Source organism: Chionomys nivalis, chromosome 14, assembly GCF_950005125.1.
Source record: "Chionomys nivalis chromosome 14, mChiNiv1.1, whole genome shotgun sequence".
Lineage (NCBI taxonomy): Eukaryota > Metazoa > Chordata > Mammalia > Rodentia > Cricetidae > Chionomys > Chionomys nivalis.
In genome coordinates, this window is record NC_080099.1 from 45,731,342 (window position 1) to 45,748,157 (window position 16,816).

Consider the following 16,816-nt stretch of genomic DNA (forward strand, 5'->3'; position numbering starts at 1 on the left):
TGTGCTGCATGGTGCTTCCCAGAGTTGAGGTGATGAACACAGAAGTCCCAGAGCTGGCAGTAAACCTACCTTCACCATATTGAAAGGCCAAGAGAGGTGGAGCCAGCATCCATGGCTGCTGCAACCACACTGCTTCCCATTTTAAATGTTCCTTGTCAGAGAAGGATTTCAGATACACAATAGAACAGATTCAGACATAAAAGACCTCTACATAGACACAGTGTAGTTAAAAATGCATGTAGGCTTGGGAGAGAGAGGAAAAAGAGCATAGACAGTTATAAAGAGAAGTAAAGCTTTTAAAGAGACAGTAAGAGTAATATAAAAGAGTACAGACAGTCATAGATTAAAGGAGTAAAGAAAAATAAGTCACATAAAGATACAATATACACAAAGAGTCTGAATTATGTTATTATTGTGTTTTCTTTGAATTTGACTGCAGAGAGACATTTGATTCTTTGTGTTGCCTTCCCTTGGTGCTCTGGGCTCAGGGTACTGTTCAAGGTCCACTCATCTAACTGCCATCAGTGGTAGGTGACTGCAAGTAGGAGCCCTCTGGACACAGACAGACTTCCAACTAAACGAATTTCTCGGTTGAGACAGCAGCCTCATCAAACCTCCCCCAAGAGAGGGTAGAGTACAAAGAACTCTGGAAACAAACCCAAGGCTCTGGGGCTCGAGTCCTAACTCAGACATCACTTCTCTTTCTCTTGAGAAAGCGTTGCCCCACTCTGTAATCCAAGCTGGTTTACAATTCTCTGTGTAATCAGCCCAGGCTGGCTTTGTCTTGATTGGCAATCCTCCTGCTTTGGTCTTCTGAGGAGTAGAATTACAGGCATAAGCCACTCAACCCTACCGTTTCTTTGAGTCCAAGATTCCTTTCCAGAAACTGCACGTAGAGCCGTATACTTCAGGGAGCAGGGCACAATAGAACACAATGTGGCAAGGTCTGACATGGTCCTTGGAGAATTTTCCTCCTGGTTCTACACGGCTTTCTGTAAGACTTATGAGGTCACTGCGGGTCGCAGTCACTCAAGTTTGCCATCTTCTCAAACCCACATGGATGCCTTTGTCTTCGTTTCTGGGACAAAAGGAAGTGGAAACTTCCACCCCCCCTCATCAGCGACTGCCTCTGTCTATATACCAATATCATTTATATCTATATCTACTGTTTTTCCTCTTTGGGTTTTTTTGTTTTTTTTTGTTTTTTTTTGTTTTTTTTTTGTTTTTTGTTTTTTTTTTTTTTAGATAAGGTTTCTCTCTGTAGCCTTGACTGTCCTGGAATTCACAGAGTGTCTCTGTAGACCAGGCTGGCCTAGAACTCACAGAGATCCGCCTTACTCTGCCTCCCGGGTACACGTACCCGCCATGGCTAAAGTGTTCCAGTGTTTACCTACACTGGTTAGTGGTCACGGATAAGAATTAACAACAAGCCAGCTGGTGATGGTGCAGGCCTTTAATCCCAGTACTCAGGAGGCAGAGGCAGGTGGACCTCTGTGAGTTCGAGGCCAGCCTGGTCTACAGAACTAGTTCTAGGACGGTCAGGGATACACAAAGAAACCCTGTCTCAACTCCCCACCAAGAGAATTAATAACAGAATTGACGGATTTGGGGCTTTTTTTTTTTTATCTAAATTCCTTGATTAGTAAGTATTAATCCCCCTCCTTTTTTTTTCCCTTTTTCCAATTTTAAATGCTTTTATTTAAACACTTACAACTGGGGTTGGGGTATCTCAGTGATGGAGTACTTGCCTACATGTAGGCAGAACCCCCATTACTGGCTCTCGCCTCTGGCGGATCTCGTACCCTCACTTCTCTGGCGACCAATGGGCTAAAATCCAGTCTTTGCTGTACTCTCTTTCCTACCTCTCTTGCTTATACAGGCTTAATCACCAGGCTGATTGAAATACTAACTTTCTTTGGAATTTTCACAAGCAGATTGACGTGGCAAGATGCCAGGGAAAAGCCACCGTCAGTTCCTGTTGGTGACGACTCACTTCCCCTCCTTGCAAAGTTTCCTATGACTGTTTTATTTGGTAGGCACAGTGACAACCCCTTTCCGGGCTGAGACCTTGCCAGTCCCAAATTTACTTTGTCAGCTGGAAGGGCTAACTCATACTGCCTTAGCAATGTGTCACGTGGGAAGGGTCCTTCCTCATCATCTCTATGTCTTAGACTGTCAGAGAGCTACCATATAAGCTCACAAATGTTCTCAGCCCTTGCAATCCCCTTCTTGGGCACACTGCCGCATAGAATTCAGTCTCATAAGTACAGACTGCCCCTTTCTTTCAGGCTGGGCGGTTATGGTACTAGAGATCAAATCTGGGGCCTCATGCTTGCTAAGTATATGCCAGTTAGCTACCCCCAGCTACTTGCCCCTTTCTTGAGGATATTGGAAGGTGGCCCTTTTGGGAGGTCTTACAAGCCTCAGTTCCTTGTAGTTCATTCTGTATGATAGTGGCTACTCCCCGGCCAGATAGTCTCCAGTTCCACAGCACCACATTTTCTTACTATTCTCGAGTGAGGTAACTTAGAGCTTGGAAATGAAGTGTCAACAAAACAAAAACAAAAATAAGAAAGAAACCAGGGGATAAATGTTCATAACAGCTATAATTTCAAGTTAGTCACAGCAAACTTAGTGTTGCGGACACCATTCTAAATATTTAGCATATGTAAGTTTGTTTGGTCCCTACAAGGAGCCTGGTAGTTACTACACTGCTTGTTCCCACTTTTTCATACGGGAAAACTGAGGTGCAGAGCAATACATAATTTGTACGCTAACATGTATGCCAAGATGTCTGGCCTGAAAGCTTCCAGAGAGTCTCCTGCCTCTGCCTCTTGTGCCATAGGAGTGTTGGGATTACAGCCCAGTGTTACTGCACCCCTTCTATGTGAGTTCTAGGGGGTCCAGAATGAAGCCTTCATGGTTTCACAGCAATTTCCCCCAGAGCCATTCCCCAGCATTAGAATTCTCCTAACCCCTATACCACACCGCCCCTCCATAAAGCGTTGTGATGGGAACTCTTACGTAGAAATATCCGGAAAGAGCCGCGGTCGTGGCACACGGCTTTAATCCCAGCACTTGGGAGGCAGAGTCAGGCAGACCTCTGTGAGTTCAAGGCCATCCTGGTCTACAGAGCAAGTTCCAGAACAGCCAGAGCTACACAGAGAAACCCTGTCTTGGAAAAAAAGAAAAGAAGAAAGAAGAAGGAAGGAAGGAAGGAAGGAAGGAAGGAAGGAAGGAAGGACAGGAAAGAAGCGTAGTGTGCATGCTGGCTGTCATGGTTAGGTTCCTATTGGTGCAATAAAACATCATGACCAAAAACTATGCGAGGAGGGAAGGGTTTATTTCATCTTACTGGCTACAGTGGGGCATTTAAGAAAGTAAGGGGAGGAACTTAGGCTGGAACTGATGCAGAGGCCAAGGAGGAACACTGCTTACAGCCTTGCTCACAGCTTGCTCAGCCTGCTAGTTCATACTACCCCCCACCACACCTACCCAGGGATAGCATAGCACCCACAGTGGGCTGGACATTCCCACACCAATCATCAATCTAGGACATGCCCCACAGGCTTGCCCATGAGCCAATCTGATGGGGGCTTTTCTCAACTGAGGTTCCCGCTTCCCAAATGACTCTAGCTTGTGTCAAATCGACATGAAACAAGCCAGTACAGCTTCTGTAAGACCAGCACTTGGGAAGTATGGGCAGGTTGGAGGGTAGCCTTGAGTATGGGCCATCCTGAGCTCCGTGGAAGCCCACTTTAGCAAATAGCAAAGTCATGTGTGTGCATTAGCAAAGAAAGTGTTTCTCTCCTAATTTTTAAGTAATGCTCATTGAACATTGGGCCTTATTCTAGCTGTGATAAAAATTCCTCACTAAAGGTAACTTAGAGGAGAAAGGGTTTAATCCTGCAACCATTCCAGGTCCTAACTGATCACTGTGGGAAAGATAGAAAGTTTACCCAGCTTATCCCATCGCATCTAAGAGCAGAGACAAATGGATGCCCATGAGTTTGCTTGCTATTTTTTTTTTTGGTCATCTCAGTTTCTCCCCTTTTTTGTTTGCTTTTTCTTTTTTTTTCTTTTTTTGGTTTTTCGAGACAGGGTTTCTCTGTGGTTTTGGAGCCTGTCCTGGAACTAGCTCTTGTAGACCAGGCTGGTCTCTAACTCCCAGAGATCCTCCTGCCTCTGCCTCCCGAGGATTAAAGGCGTGCGCCACCACTGCCCGGCTTTTTGTTTGCTTTTTCAAGACAGGGTTTTTCTGTGTAGCCCTGCTGGAACTCACTCTGTAGCTCAGGTTGATTTTGAACTCACAGAGGATCCTACTGCTTCTGCTTCCCAAGTGTTGGGATTAAAAGCATGTGCTACTTTTTAAAAAATAAATATAATTTATTTTGTTTTGTGTGCATTGATGTTTTGCCTGCATGCATGTCTGTGTGAGGGTGTCAGATCTGCTGGGACTGGAGGTATAGACAGGTGTGAGCTGCCATGTGGGTGCTGGAATTGAATCCAGGTCCTCTGGAAAAGCAGCCAGTTCTCTTAACCAATAGGCCATCTCTCCAGCCCAGTTTCTGCACTTTATTTATTTATGCTTGATTTTTCGAGACAGGGTTTCTCTGTGGAACAGCCTCGGCTGTCCTGAAAATTGCTTTGTAGACCAGGCTGGCCTTAAACTAATAGAGATCTGTCTGCCCCTGCTTCCTGAGTTCTGGGATTAAAGGTGTCCGCCACCACCACCTGACAGTTTTGCCACCTTTTAAAAAATGTTTTTTTTTAAAATTTTATTTTATGTGTATCAGTGTTTGCCTACATGTATGTTTGTACACCTTGTGCCTTGGTGCCTACAGAAGTAAGAAGAAAGTGTTGAATCCCTTGGAACTGGAGGTACAGACTCCATCATGTGGGTCCTGGGAATTGAGCCTGAATCCGCTGCAAGTGCAGCAAACAATCTTAATCCTTCAGTCATCTCTCCATTCTTATGCAGTTAAGAACACCCTGCCACTGGGTAGTGTGACACAAGCCTTTAGTCCCAGCACTTGGGAGGCAGAGGCAGGCGGATCTCTGAATTCAAGGCCAGCCTGGTCTACAGAGTGAGTTCCAGGACAGCCAGGGCTACACAGAGAAACCCTGTTTAAAAAAAACAAAGAACCCGCAAAAACCCCACCCTACCTAGGGAATAGCTGCCCGGAGAGGACTGGACTTTCCTATATCAATTAATGAATTAACATAATCAAGACAATCCCCCACAGATGTACACAGGTCAATCCAAACTAAACAATCCCTCACTGAGACTCTGTTCACATGCGATTCTGGGGCATGTCAAGTTGGCAATTAGTGCTAAACACCACGGGCCTTGTGTATGCCAGGCAAGAATTCTATTACTATGCTATACTTTCAGCCTGCTTTAAATTTTATTTTGAGTCAGGGTCTCAATAAGTTTCCCAGGCTGGCCTCAATTTACAATCATCCTGTCTCTGCTTCCCCAGAATCTGAGGTTACAAGCCTGTGCTACTGGGCTGGCTTAAGTTTTGTCCTTGTTGTTCTTATTAGTAATAGCAGAAGTATTTTGTGTGTGTGTGTGTGCATGCGTGTGTGTACATGTGTGTGTGCATGTGTGTGCGTGCGTGTGTGCGCGCGTGTGTGTACTGTGCGTGTGCGCGTGCGTGCGTGTGTGTGTGTGTGTGTGTGTGTGTGTGTACACGTGGCATGCATGGTGCCATAGTACAAGAGTGGAGCTCAGAGGACAGTTTTCAGGGCGGGTTCTCTCCCTCCACTCACTGAGGCAGGATCTTTGTTTCCACCGTACCGCAAACTCCAGACTAGCTTGTCCAAGAGATCTCAAGTCAGTCTCTGATCGCTGTCTCCTGTCTTGCTGGGTCGCACATGGCTTTTGGACATGGATTCCTGGGTGTCAGGCTTTCCTTTAAGCACTGATACACGCTGAACCACTCTGCTCATAATAATTTCCTAATAATTTAATTCATGTAGAAGCGGTTGTGACAAGGCAAAACCGAAAGAGAACTAGCCCAAGAGAGCACAGGATGTTTGAAAAATCTGACGGCCCCTGATGATGGCCTCTTCCTCACGTACCGTAGTTCTGGCCTCTTGGTGTCTGGGCGGTGCCCCAGCTTCTGAGATCTGGTTTCTCGTCTTCTGGGAATCACATTACACAAAGCACCTACGGTCACCTTTAAAAAGGTAATATGACCAGTGACTGACCTGCTCACAGCCTCTGAGCTGTCAGCAACACATGAGAGAACTCGAGCTTTTTAGCTTGACTCGGAAGGCCCCCCAGCTCTGGTCCTCAGTACCGATTTGTCCAGTCTCCTTAGAGATTAACATGTTCCCCTCATCCAGACATACCAAACCGTGATTGCCTGAACCATGGTCTCACTGTGTGTACACGTGTGTATTTGTGTGTAGTGTGTAGGTGTCATGGAACACATGTGGAGATTTTTAGGAGTCACTTTTTACATTTTATCATGCGGTTCCATGGGTTCAAACTCAGGTTACCTACCTGCCTTGGTGGCAAGGGTCTTTGCCCCTGAGCCACCGTCCCAGACCCCGGCTTGGAAATGCTTGTGCAATTTTCTCTTTCTTATTTGCTTTTTTGCTCTTATTTAGTTTTATTTGTTTGTTTTAGCTTTTACATTCACTTATTTATTTGGGTGTATTTATGTGTTGGTGTAAGTGTGGATGTCAGGGGCCTGCTTGTAGGTTCTTTCCTACTGTGTGGGTTCCAAGAACCAGATTCAGGACGAAAGGCTCCGTGGCAAACACATTGAGTCCTGAGCCATCTTGCTGGCTCTCAGGTGTTTCTTTGTGCCACTGATTTCAGCAGTCAAATATTTCTCTTGAGTCACTGAGAACCATAGCTGAGCATTGAGTCATCAAGACCTCATTTGCAATAAGGAATCATTTAATCCGACATTTTCCGTACCTTTCCAGATCTTTCCATTCTTCAGTGTCTTACAACTTCCACGTCTGTAGTTCAGGCCCCTTGACTCACCGACATGTACTTTGTGGCTTTAGACGAAGAAAACCCAGGAGCCTTGGAAAGTCACTGAAATGTTTTGTGCCTCAGTTTCCCCACCATCACAGAGCCACAGCCTTCATGTTGTCACCTCAGTCTTCGGGTCACTACGATATTATGTATTCTATGCTGTCAGGACCAGCACCTTTGTGACACCTCTTCCTTTTGAAGACATGCAGAAGGCTTGCCTCTGTCCCATCTCATCCACCCAGACATGGCTGGAAAACATCATTATTATTACCACAGGCAATTATGTGCCTAGTTAAGTACCACAAATTCTGTTACTGTGAGAGAGAAATTGAGGACGGATATGTGGTGGAAATGATCAATTCTGCTCTGAGTTTTCTGTTTATGAAGTCATTTTCTAGTTTACCGTGTAACTTGATTTCCACATTGTCCAGCTATCTGCCATGGCTCGTTCAGCGTGAGAGTAGTTTAGCTGAGTGGTCAGAGTGTATGTATCTTAATTTCTAACTCACAAAAGAATCATTTAATTAGGGACTTACAGTTTCAGAGGGCAAGCCCATGATTCTCATGGTGGGGACCATGGTGCTGGAGAAGTAGCTGAGAGCTCACATTTGGCCCACAAACATGAGGGAGAGAGAGAGAGAGAGAGAGAGAGAGAGAGAGAGAGAGAGAGAGAGAGGGAGGATATTGGGAATGGCAAAAATGATATGAAGATTCTTCTATATCAAGAAGAGGTGATTCCAGGAAATAGAAAACAAGGGTGTATAGAGAAAGGGTTCCCAGCTATCTTCTTGTTCTTGCAGGGATTAAATGTCTGGCTCATGGTAGGCAGACACTCAGCCACCAAACTACATAGATGCCTAGACTTACCCGGGAATATTGCAGGAAAATAAGATATTTGTGACAGATAAAGGAGAAAGGATAGTCTTAGAAGAATCAAAGGCACTACAAGGGGCAGCTGCTCACATGTCATCCTCAGTCAGGAAACGGAGAGAAAGCGCTGTGCTTGGTGCCCTTTCTCCTTTTCATTCAGTCCAGAATAGACACCCATGAAATTGTACCACCCATGTTTAAAATGGCTCTTCGCACCTCATCTAACCCACTCTAGATAGTCCCTGCTAAGCGGGCCTAGAAACATGTTTTTATAGTTGTTCGAAACCTATCAAGTTTCCAATCAAGATTCACTTTGTGGATATAGCTAGTTGTTTGCTTATTTATTTATTTTGAGGCACGGTCTCATTATGACAGTCTTGGCTGACCCAGAACTTGATATGTAGACAAGGCTGGCTTTGAACTCAGAGGAAGCCCCTTGCTCAGCCTCTGGAATGCTGGGGTTGGAGGGTTACACCACCGTAACTAGACCATATCTATTCATTTCTTTTTCTTCTTTTATTTTATTTTATTTTATTTTTTTATTATTTTTTTCTTTTTTTGAGACAGAGTTTCTCTGTGTAGCCTTGGTTGTCCTGGAACTCGCTCATGTAGACCAGGCTGACCTCGAACTCTCAGAGATCCACCTACTTCTGCCTCCTAAGTGCTGGGGTTGAAGGTGTGTGCCTCCATTGCCCAGCTTGTAATTGTTCTAATGCTGTGAAGAAACACGATGACCAAGCAACTCTTATAAAAGGAAGCATTTAATTGGGGTCTTGTTTACGATATCAGAGGTTTAGTCCCTAGTGACACACTTCCTCCAACAAGGTCACACCTTCTAATTCTTCTAATCCAATCAAGAGAGTTCCATTCCGTGGTGACTAAGCACTTACATATATGAGCCTATAGAGGCCATTCTTCTTCAAGCTACCACACTCAGGAAGAACATATGTGCTCTTAACTTCTGATCCATCTGTCCACCTTCATCTGCTCATTTTTAAACAATAACTTTCTTTTTTTTTTTAATTTTCGAGACAGGATTTCTCCGTAGCTTTTGGTTCCTGTCCTGGAACTAGCTCTTGTAGTCCAGGCTGGCCTCAAACTCACAGAGATCTGCCTGCCTCTGCCTCCTGAGTGCTGGGATTAAAGGCGTGCGCCACCACCGCCCGGCCTAAACAATAACTTTTTATTTTTATTTTATCTGCATTGGTGTTTTTCCTGCATGTATGTCTGTGTGAGGGTGTCAGATCCCCTGGAACAGGAGAGTTGCCATGTGGATGCTGAGAAGTGAAACTAGGTTCTTTAGAACAGCAGCGGTGCTCGTAACCACGGAGCCATCTCTCCAGTTCTCCGTCTGCTCATTTTATTGTAGTTCTTTCTTATTTATTTAATGAATTTTAAAATTTTATATTAAAAACATTAAAAATTACATTTAAAGAAACTGTGTGTGGTGTGTGTGTATGTGTGTGTGGTGTGTGAAGATCAAAGAACATCTTGCAGAGGTTTGTTTTCTTCTACCGAATGAATCTAGGGGTCAAACTTAGGTTGTCATCTTTACCTGTTTAGCTGCATCATCAGCTTGCTGTTTTTTTTTTTTTTTGTTTTTTTTTTGTTTTTTTTTTTTTAACTGCACAGACAAGAAAGAACTAAAATAAGGCACTGGGTCCCTCCCCCACTTCTCTGTGGGCACCAGAGTACACACAGTACACATAAACTCACACTGGCACACACACACACATCAAGTAAAAAAGAAAGAGCCTGTGTGGCAAATGTCTTTGATCCCAGCTTTCCAGAGGCAGAGGCAGGCAGATCTCTGTGTCAGGATAGCCAGAGCTATGCCTGTGCACCATACGCTTGCAGTACCCGCAGAGACCAGAAGAGAGCGTCTGACCCCCAGAACTGCAGTTACAGAAGGTTATGAGCTGCCATGTGGGCGCTGGGAATCAAACCTAGGTCCTCTGGAAGGGACCTAGGGCAGTCAGTGCTCTTAACCACTTAACTATCTTTCCAGGCCCTGTAATTTAAAAACAAAAACAAAATACATTTTGGGAGGAGAGGCAGGTTGAGACAGGGTCTCTTGTAACCTGTGCTAGCCTGGAACTTGCTAGGGATACAGCCTAGACTGACCTTGAACCTCTGGTCTTCTTGCCTGATCTTCCAAATGCTGGAATTACAGGCAGGAGTCACTACTTCCTGCTTCTTTTAAAATTTAATGCATTTAAATTCCATCTTGTGCTTAATATCTGTAAAATCAGAGTAATATAAAAAGTCATTGAAGTTGAAATTGGTTTTAAAATAGAAGTAATATCTAACATAGACTGTAAAATAATTTTTGTTTGTTTTTTGAGACAGGTTTTCTCTGTGTAATAGCCCTGGCTGTCCTGGAACTTACTCAGTAGACCAGGCTGGCCTTGAACTCACAGAGATCCTCCTGCCTCTGCCTCCTGAGAGCTGGGATTAAAGGTGTATACTACCACTGCCTGGCATAAAACATTTTTTATATATTCAGCAATTTTATTTTATGTGAATTGTTTTATTTCTAGATTTGCTTTTTATTTTGTTTTGTTTTATCGAGACAGGGTTTCTCTGTGTAACAGCCCTAGCTGTCCTGGAACTCACTCTGTAGACCAGGCTGGCCTCAAACTCATAGAAATCTGCTGAGAAGCTAATAGAAGCTTCTCATGGTAGCTCTTATAAAGGAAACATTTAATTGTGATAGTCTGCTTACAGCCCAGAGGTTCAGTTCATCATGGCAGGGACCATGGTGGTGTGCAGGCAGACACAGTGCTGGCTACATCTTGACCAAAAGGCAGCAGAAAGTCAACTTACACACTGGACAGTATCCCGAGTATATGAAACCTCAAAACCTGCCCTTACAGAGACACACCTCCTCCAACAAGGTCATACCTCTTAAAGTGCCACTCCCTATGAGATTGTGGGATCATGGAATTATGGGGGCCAATTGCATTCAAACTACCACCCCCCCATCCCACTGCCAAAAAGGAGCCCATTAATATATGTCATTTGATATAAAGCACACATCAAAATATAGTTTTCTAGTTTCATCTATTAGCTTCTCATATTCTAATTTTTAACAAATCTAGAAATAGCCGGACAGTGGTGGCACACTCTTTAAGCCCAGCACTCGGATGGGCACACACTGCCCTCTGCACACAGGTGCACATACACCCACATGCACACCTGCACACACTGCCCTCTGCACACAGGTGTACATACACCCACATACACCTGCACACGCTGCCCTCTGCACACAGGTGCACATACACCCACACGCACACCTGCACACACTTCTCTACACACACAGGTGGACATACACCCACATGCACACCTGCACACGCTTCCCTCTGCACACAGGTGCACATACACCCACATGCATACCTGTACACGCTGCCCTCTGCACACATAAGAATTTAGAAATAAGCAATATGAAAACATTTAGTGGCTTCCAATCACACTCAAAATGACATTCTAATATAACCATACAAGGTCTTTCATGATCCAACCTCATCCATCTCTACATTGATATCTTCTACCATCCTGCCACATTGATTCTTTCTTTTTATTTTCTTAACATGCCAACCTTGTCCCTTTTTAAGCCGTGTTTGTGAGATTATGTGTGTATGTGAGTGATCGAGTGCATGCAGAAGACAGAGGACAGTCCAGGGTATGGTTCTGTAGGTACCATTCACACACATACACACACACACACACACACACACACACACACTCTTTTAACCATGTATGTTTGTGTCCGTCTGTATGCCTATATGCCACATGTATGCGAGTGTCTGTGAACACCAAAATCATTAGATCCCCAGAGATGGAGTCACAAGCAATTATTATGAGTCTCCTGATCTGGGTGCTAGAAATTGAACTCAGGTCCCCTTAATTGCTGAGCTGTCTTTCCAATCCCCCAACTTTTTATTTCTTCAAGAGAAGGTCTTTTCCTGGAACTCTCCAGGTAGCCGGGCTGGCCCACAAGTGCTTAGTCTGTCTCTATCTTCCCAGTGTTAAATGCTCTGATTTATTATTTTCATTGATTTTGAGTACCAAACTCAGGTTTTTATGCAAGGCAAACTCACTTTACCAAATGAGCTATCACCTCAGTCCCAAATTCTTTGCTCTTTTCTTTTCCTCTGTCTGGAACGCTCTTTTGGCAATTCTTTGCTGGCTCCATTTATTATTATTATTTGTTTTTTGAGACAGGGTTTTTCTGTGTAGTCTTGGCTGTCCTGGAACTTGCTCTTAAACCAGGCTGGCCTCAAACTCACAGAGATCCACCTGCCTCTGCCTTCTGAGTGCTGGAATTAAAGGCGTGCGCCACTGCCACCCAGCTATATTTTTAATTTTTCATGTGTCTTTGTATTTCACCTTCATATTTGTGTGTTTACCTATATGTGTCTGCAGATGTGGAGTTACAGACAATTGTGTGCTGCTATGTGCTCTTGGCAGCTGAGCCATTGCTCTAATCTCATCCCTACACACACACACACACACACACACACACACACACACACACACACCTGATAAATATAGTCTGGAGCTCATAAATTTCAGCTGGGCTGTGGTAGCACATGCCTTTAATCCTAGCACTCGGGAGGTAGAGGAGGCAGGCAGATCTCTGAGTTTGAGGCCAGCCTGGTCTACAGAGTAAATCCCAGGACAGCCGGGGCTACGCAGAGAAACCCTGCCTCAAAAAAAAAAAAAAAAAAAAAAAAAAAAAAAAAAAAAAAGAAAAAAATCCCCCACCCCCTAAAAGAGGAAGCCATTCACAAAGATGTTTCTTTTATTCTTGTATTTAAAGCATATCGTCCTGGATGGTCTGAACCAGTGCTAGAATCAAACCATGCCAAGAGAGATCCAGCAGATGTTCTCAATAAAAGAAGTTGCATCCAGAAAGTCTCGGGCTCGGGGCTTTGTGAAGAAAGTCTACAGCACTTACATTGACTATGCTTTAATTGCACTCAGTGTCAAGTAATTTCAAAATTATGGAAAAGAACAAATGGATTTGAAAATGACCAAGTGGAATTTCTCCCCCTGGCTTTTTGAGGCAGAATTTATCTTTGTAGCCCAGGCTGGCCTAAGTAGAATTTTAAACCCACAGTTTAGCAGGACTTGGAGGTGCATAGCTATGACGTTGGTATATGGAGGCTGAAGCAGGAGGATTAGCTTAAGGCTAGCATGGCCTACAGAGTAAAATTCTGTCTCAAAGGAACAAAATAAAAAACTCAATAAAATATTAAAGTTTGTAGTTATTGAAGTAAAAATACAATGGATGAGTGAAATGATAAATGAGACACAGCTGAAGAGACAATCCTTAAACTGGTGAGGTGAGTTATAGGAAACCATGTTCCAGCTCAGAGATCGGAAAGTACCCAAGTGTAAAGCAGAGGTTGGGAGATGTGGGTGCTTCAACATACTTCTCGTTAGACACTGGCTGTGTATTCACTAGAATTATATAAGTCCTTACGTTAAAGAAGTATATGGTGTGCCAAGCAGAGACAAAGCCAAAATGAATTTCTGTATAAGATCTCAGTTGATATCCTGCCCCTTTCTCTTTCCTGGCATGGTGTTCCAGCTTACACTGGCCTGGAATCATGAGCAGACTGCTCTTAAATTCACGGTGATCCTTCTGCCTCAGCTTCCCAGAATCACAGGCATAGGCAAGCATGCTTGACCCTCATCTGCCATTTTTTTCATTTTTCAGTGTTTGTTTTTTGAGACAAGTCTCATGCAGCCCAAGCTGATCCCCAACTCTCTATGCTTCTGAGGATATCTTGAACTCTTTTAATTTTAAAAAAGATTTCTTCTTATTATTTTAAATTATGTATCTGTGTGTGTGTGTGTATGTGTGTGTGTGTATGAGCATATAAGCACAGGTGCCTGCAGAGTCTAGCGTTGGATTCCCCTGGAACTGGAGATAAGCTCATTGTCAGTCTTCTGATGCGGTGCTGAGAGTCAAGCTCTGGTCCTCTGGAAGAGGAGTACATGCTCTGACCCATTTCTCCAGTTCCTAATTGTAATTTAAAATTTGCATTTGTTGGAAACAACCTAAATGCCCCTCGACCGAAGAATGGATAAGGAAAATGTGGTATATCTACACAATGGAGTACTACACAGCAGAAAAAAATAACGAGATCTTGAATTTTGCAGGTAAATGGATGGATCTAGAAAACATCATATTGAGTGAGGTAACTCAGACCCACAAAGACAAATATCATATGTACTCACTCATAAGTGGTTTTTAGACATAAAGCAAAGAAAACCAGTCTACAATTCACAATCCCAAAGAACCTAGATAGCAGAGAGGGCCTTAAGAGAGACACACATGGATCTAACCTACGTGGGAAGTAGAAAAAGACAAGCTCTCCTGAGTAAATTGGGAGCATGCAGACCATGTGAGAGCGTAGAAGGGGAGGGGAGAGGAAGGGAGGGGAGCAGAGAAAAATGTATAGCTCAATAAAATCAACAATAAAAAATTTTTAAAATTGCATTTATTTATTGTATATGTGTGTGCAGAAGCCCGTGCAGGGGCACAAACATGGAAGTCAGAGGATAACTTGTGGGAGTCAGTTCTCTGCACCACTTGGGTTCTTGGGATTGAACTCATGTAGGCAGGCTTGGGGGCAAGCACTTTTATTCCCTGTGCATCTTGCTGATCTGATCTTGAACTTCTGATCCTCCTGCCTCCGCCCTTCTAGCATTTGGATCACAGGCAATCACCATCACACCTATTTTATGCGGGGCTGTGGCTCAGTTCCATTGTTTCACGTGCGCCGGGCAAGTACTCTGCCAATTGAACTGCATCTCCAGCCAGGAATCTGATTTCAACTATCAAATGCGGCTTGTTTTGAAAAGTGCTGTGGTTAGAAGACCTTTGAGGAGGCTTTAGCAGAATTAAGTTCTTTTTTGCTGAATATTCGAATCGCACCTTCCAGTGATTGGAAGCTGGGGGCTTTATACATCCCTGACAGCACAGGGATTACCTGAAGGACGGTACTTGATGGGTATGGACACACCTGTTTCAATTCCGCAACCCAAACGAAGATATTTGCCTAATTGTGTGTGGAAGGTAACTAAGAGCCACACCTGAGCGGTTACACGTTTATCAAATTTTATCGGAGTTCCCAATGTTTAGAGCCACTTGTCTCATGACCGAGTGACGGAGTGGAGTAGATATACATTGTGAGAAATCTGGGGTAGGGTTTGATTTAAACGCAGGCGCAGAAGAAAGCCTCTCAATTAAACCTGAATGCGCCCTTCCCCCATCCCTTTCCGGCTTGCAGCTAACGCAGGCGCACAGAGTGCTCCAATATGGCGGCCCCCGTGGATCTGGAGTTGAAGAAGGTAACGGGGGCTTTTGAGCAGACAGAGTCGTCTGTTTGAATGATGAGGCGAGCGGGGACAAGAAGAGAGAGGGGCCCGGAGTCTCGCCGAAGCACAGAGACTGTAGGGGTGGGGGCTGGCTTCCGGGAGTCCTGAGACGGGGTCGCTCCGCCTCGGCGGGCCGGGGTCCCCGGGGGCTCTGGCTGGCAGGAGCTGCTTAGGGCGGCTGGGTGAGTGGGCTGCTGTGTGTCCTCATGTCCTGAACTCCAGAGTCATCTCTCAGCCATTCGGAGCCGTCAGGGACCCAATTTAAAAGAACTAAAGACAGCGTCTCCCACACATGCCCTTCAAAGTGCTTGCTGGAGCCTGGGCACCTTCTGTAATTCGGTTTCCTTACTTGATTTGAAAAACTACTAGTTCAGCCTTTGCTTTTAGGACATTTATTCTTTACCGTCCCTTGGAAGGCCCTTGTTTCTACACCTCAGAAAACCAGGCACTCTTATATCAATGTTCTCGTCAAGGCCTTAATCCTCCAGGGCCGGTCTCCTTTGTAAAGAACTTCCCCTCCCCCAGTACAGTAAAGTTTTCCAAATGAGCGGTCAGAGGAATTGGATTTTTTGTTGTTGTTGTTGTCCTATCCTTTGCTTACAAATGATTTTTGTTGTTATTTTGCTTTGTTTTTTTAGAGACGGTATCTCAGTGTGTCCTAGATTGACCTGGTACTTACAGTGTGTCCAGATTGGCCTTGAAGTCCAGGTGGTCTTCCTGCCTCAGCCTCCTGAGTTCTGGAGTTACAGTCTCTAGTCAAATGCCGGTTAATTGGAAACATTTTTGCCACTTAAAAGTCTTAGTGTTAGGGTCTAACACTACTAAGACCTCCGACTGTGCTTCCTTTGTGGAGATTTGGCAGTAATTAGAAAGCTCCCTAGAATTCATTGAGTTTAAATCTACTTTTCTAGAAAGGTAACCTTCTAGTGTTTTTTTGGTATGTGATTTGTTTGTTTGGTTTGGTCAGACCCTGTACCCCTAATCTCTTTAGTGCCGCTACTTCCTGAATATTAGGATAACAGATGTGTGCTAGGGTCACTGGCAGGAAAAGTCCTAAGAGATTGAACCCCAGGCAGCAAGATGGGTCAGTGGGTGAAGGCTTTTGCCTGTTTAAGTTTTGTCCCTGGAACCAATGGTGAAAGAGAGAGGAACTCAGGGTTGTTCTGCAATGTCTCAGAGGTCTCAGAGGCACACCGCAGCACACTGGCCCGTACTCAAACACACAATGTCTCAGAGGCACACCACAGCACACTGGCCCGTACTCAAACACACAATGTCTCAGAGGCACACCGCAGCACACTGGCCTGTACTCAGACACACAATGTCTCAGAGGCACACCGCAGCACACTGGCCCGTACTCAAACACACAATGTCTCAGAGGCACACCGCAGCACACTGGCCCGTACTCAGACACACAATGTCTCAGAGGCACACCGCAGCACACTGGCCCGTACTCAGACACACAATGTCTCAGAGGCAGACCACACAGCACACTGGCCCGTACTCAGACACACAATAATAAAATCATTTCAAAAATAGAGTTTAGAATTTGGT

The 16,816-nt window shown here is 44.5% G+C and overlaps 1 protein-coding gene across 1 annotated transcript in view; it reads left to right on the forward strand.

Moving 5' to 3' along the window:
* The first annotated feature begins 15,161 nt into the window (after window positions 1-15,161).
* Pfdn1 (prefoldin subunit 1) overlaps window positions 15,162-16,816 on the forward strand; it is a 51,157-nt gene continuing 49,502 nt past the window's right edge. Inside the window, exon 1 of the mRNA XM_057788969.1 lies at window positions 15,162-15,235. Within this exon, the coding sequence (XP_057644952.1) occupies window positions 15,203-15,235 (33 nt within the window). The 5' untranslated portion in view covers window positions 15,162-15,202. The remainder of the gene's footprint in view (window positions 15,236-16,816) is intronic.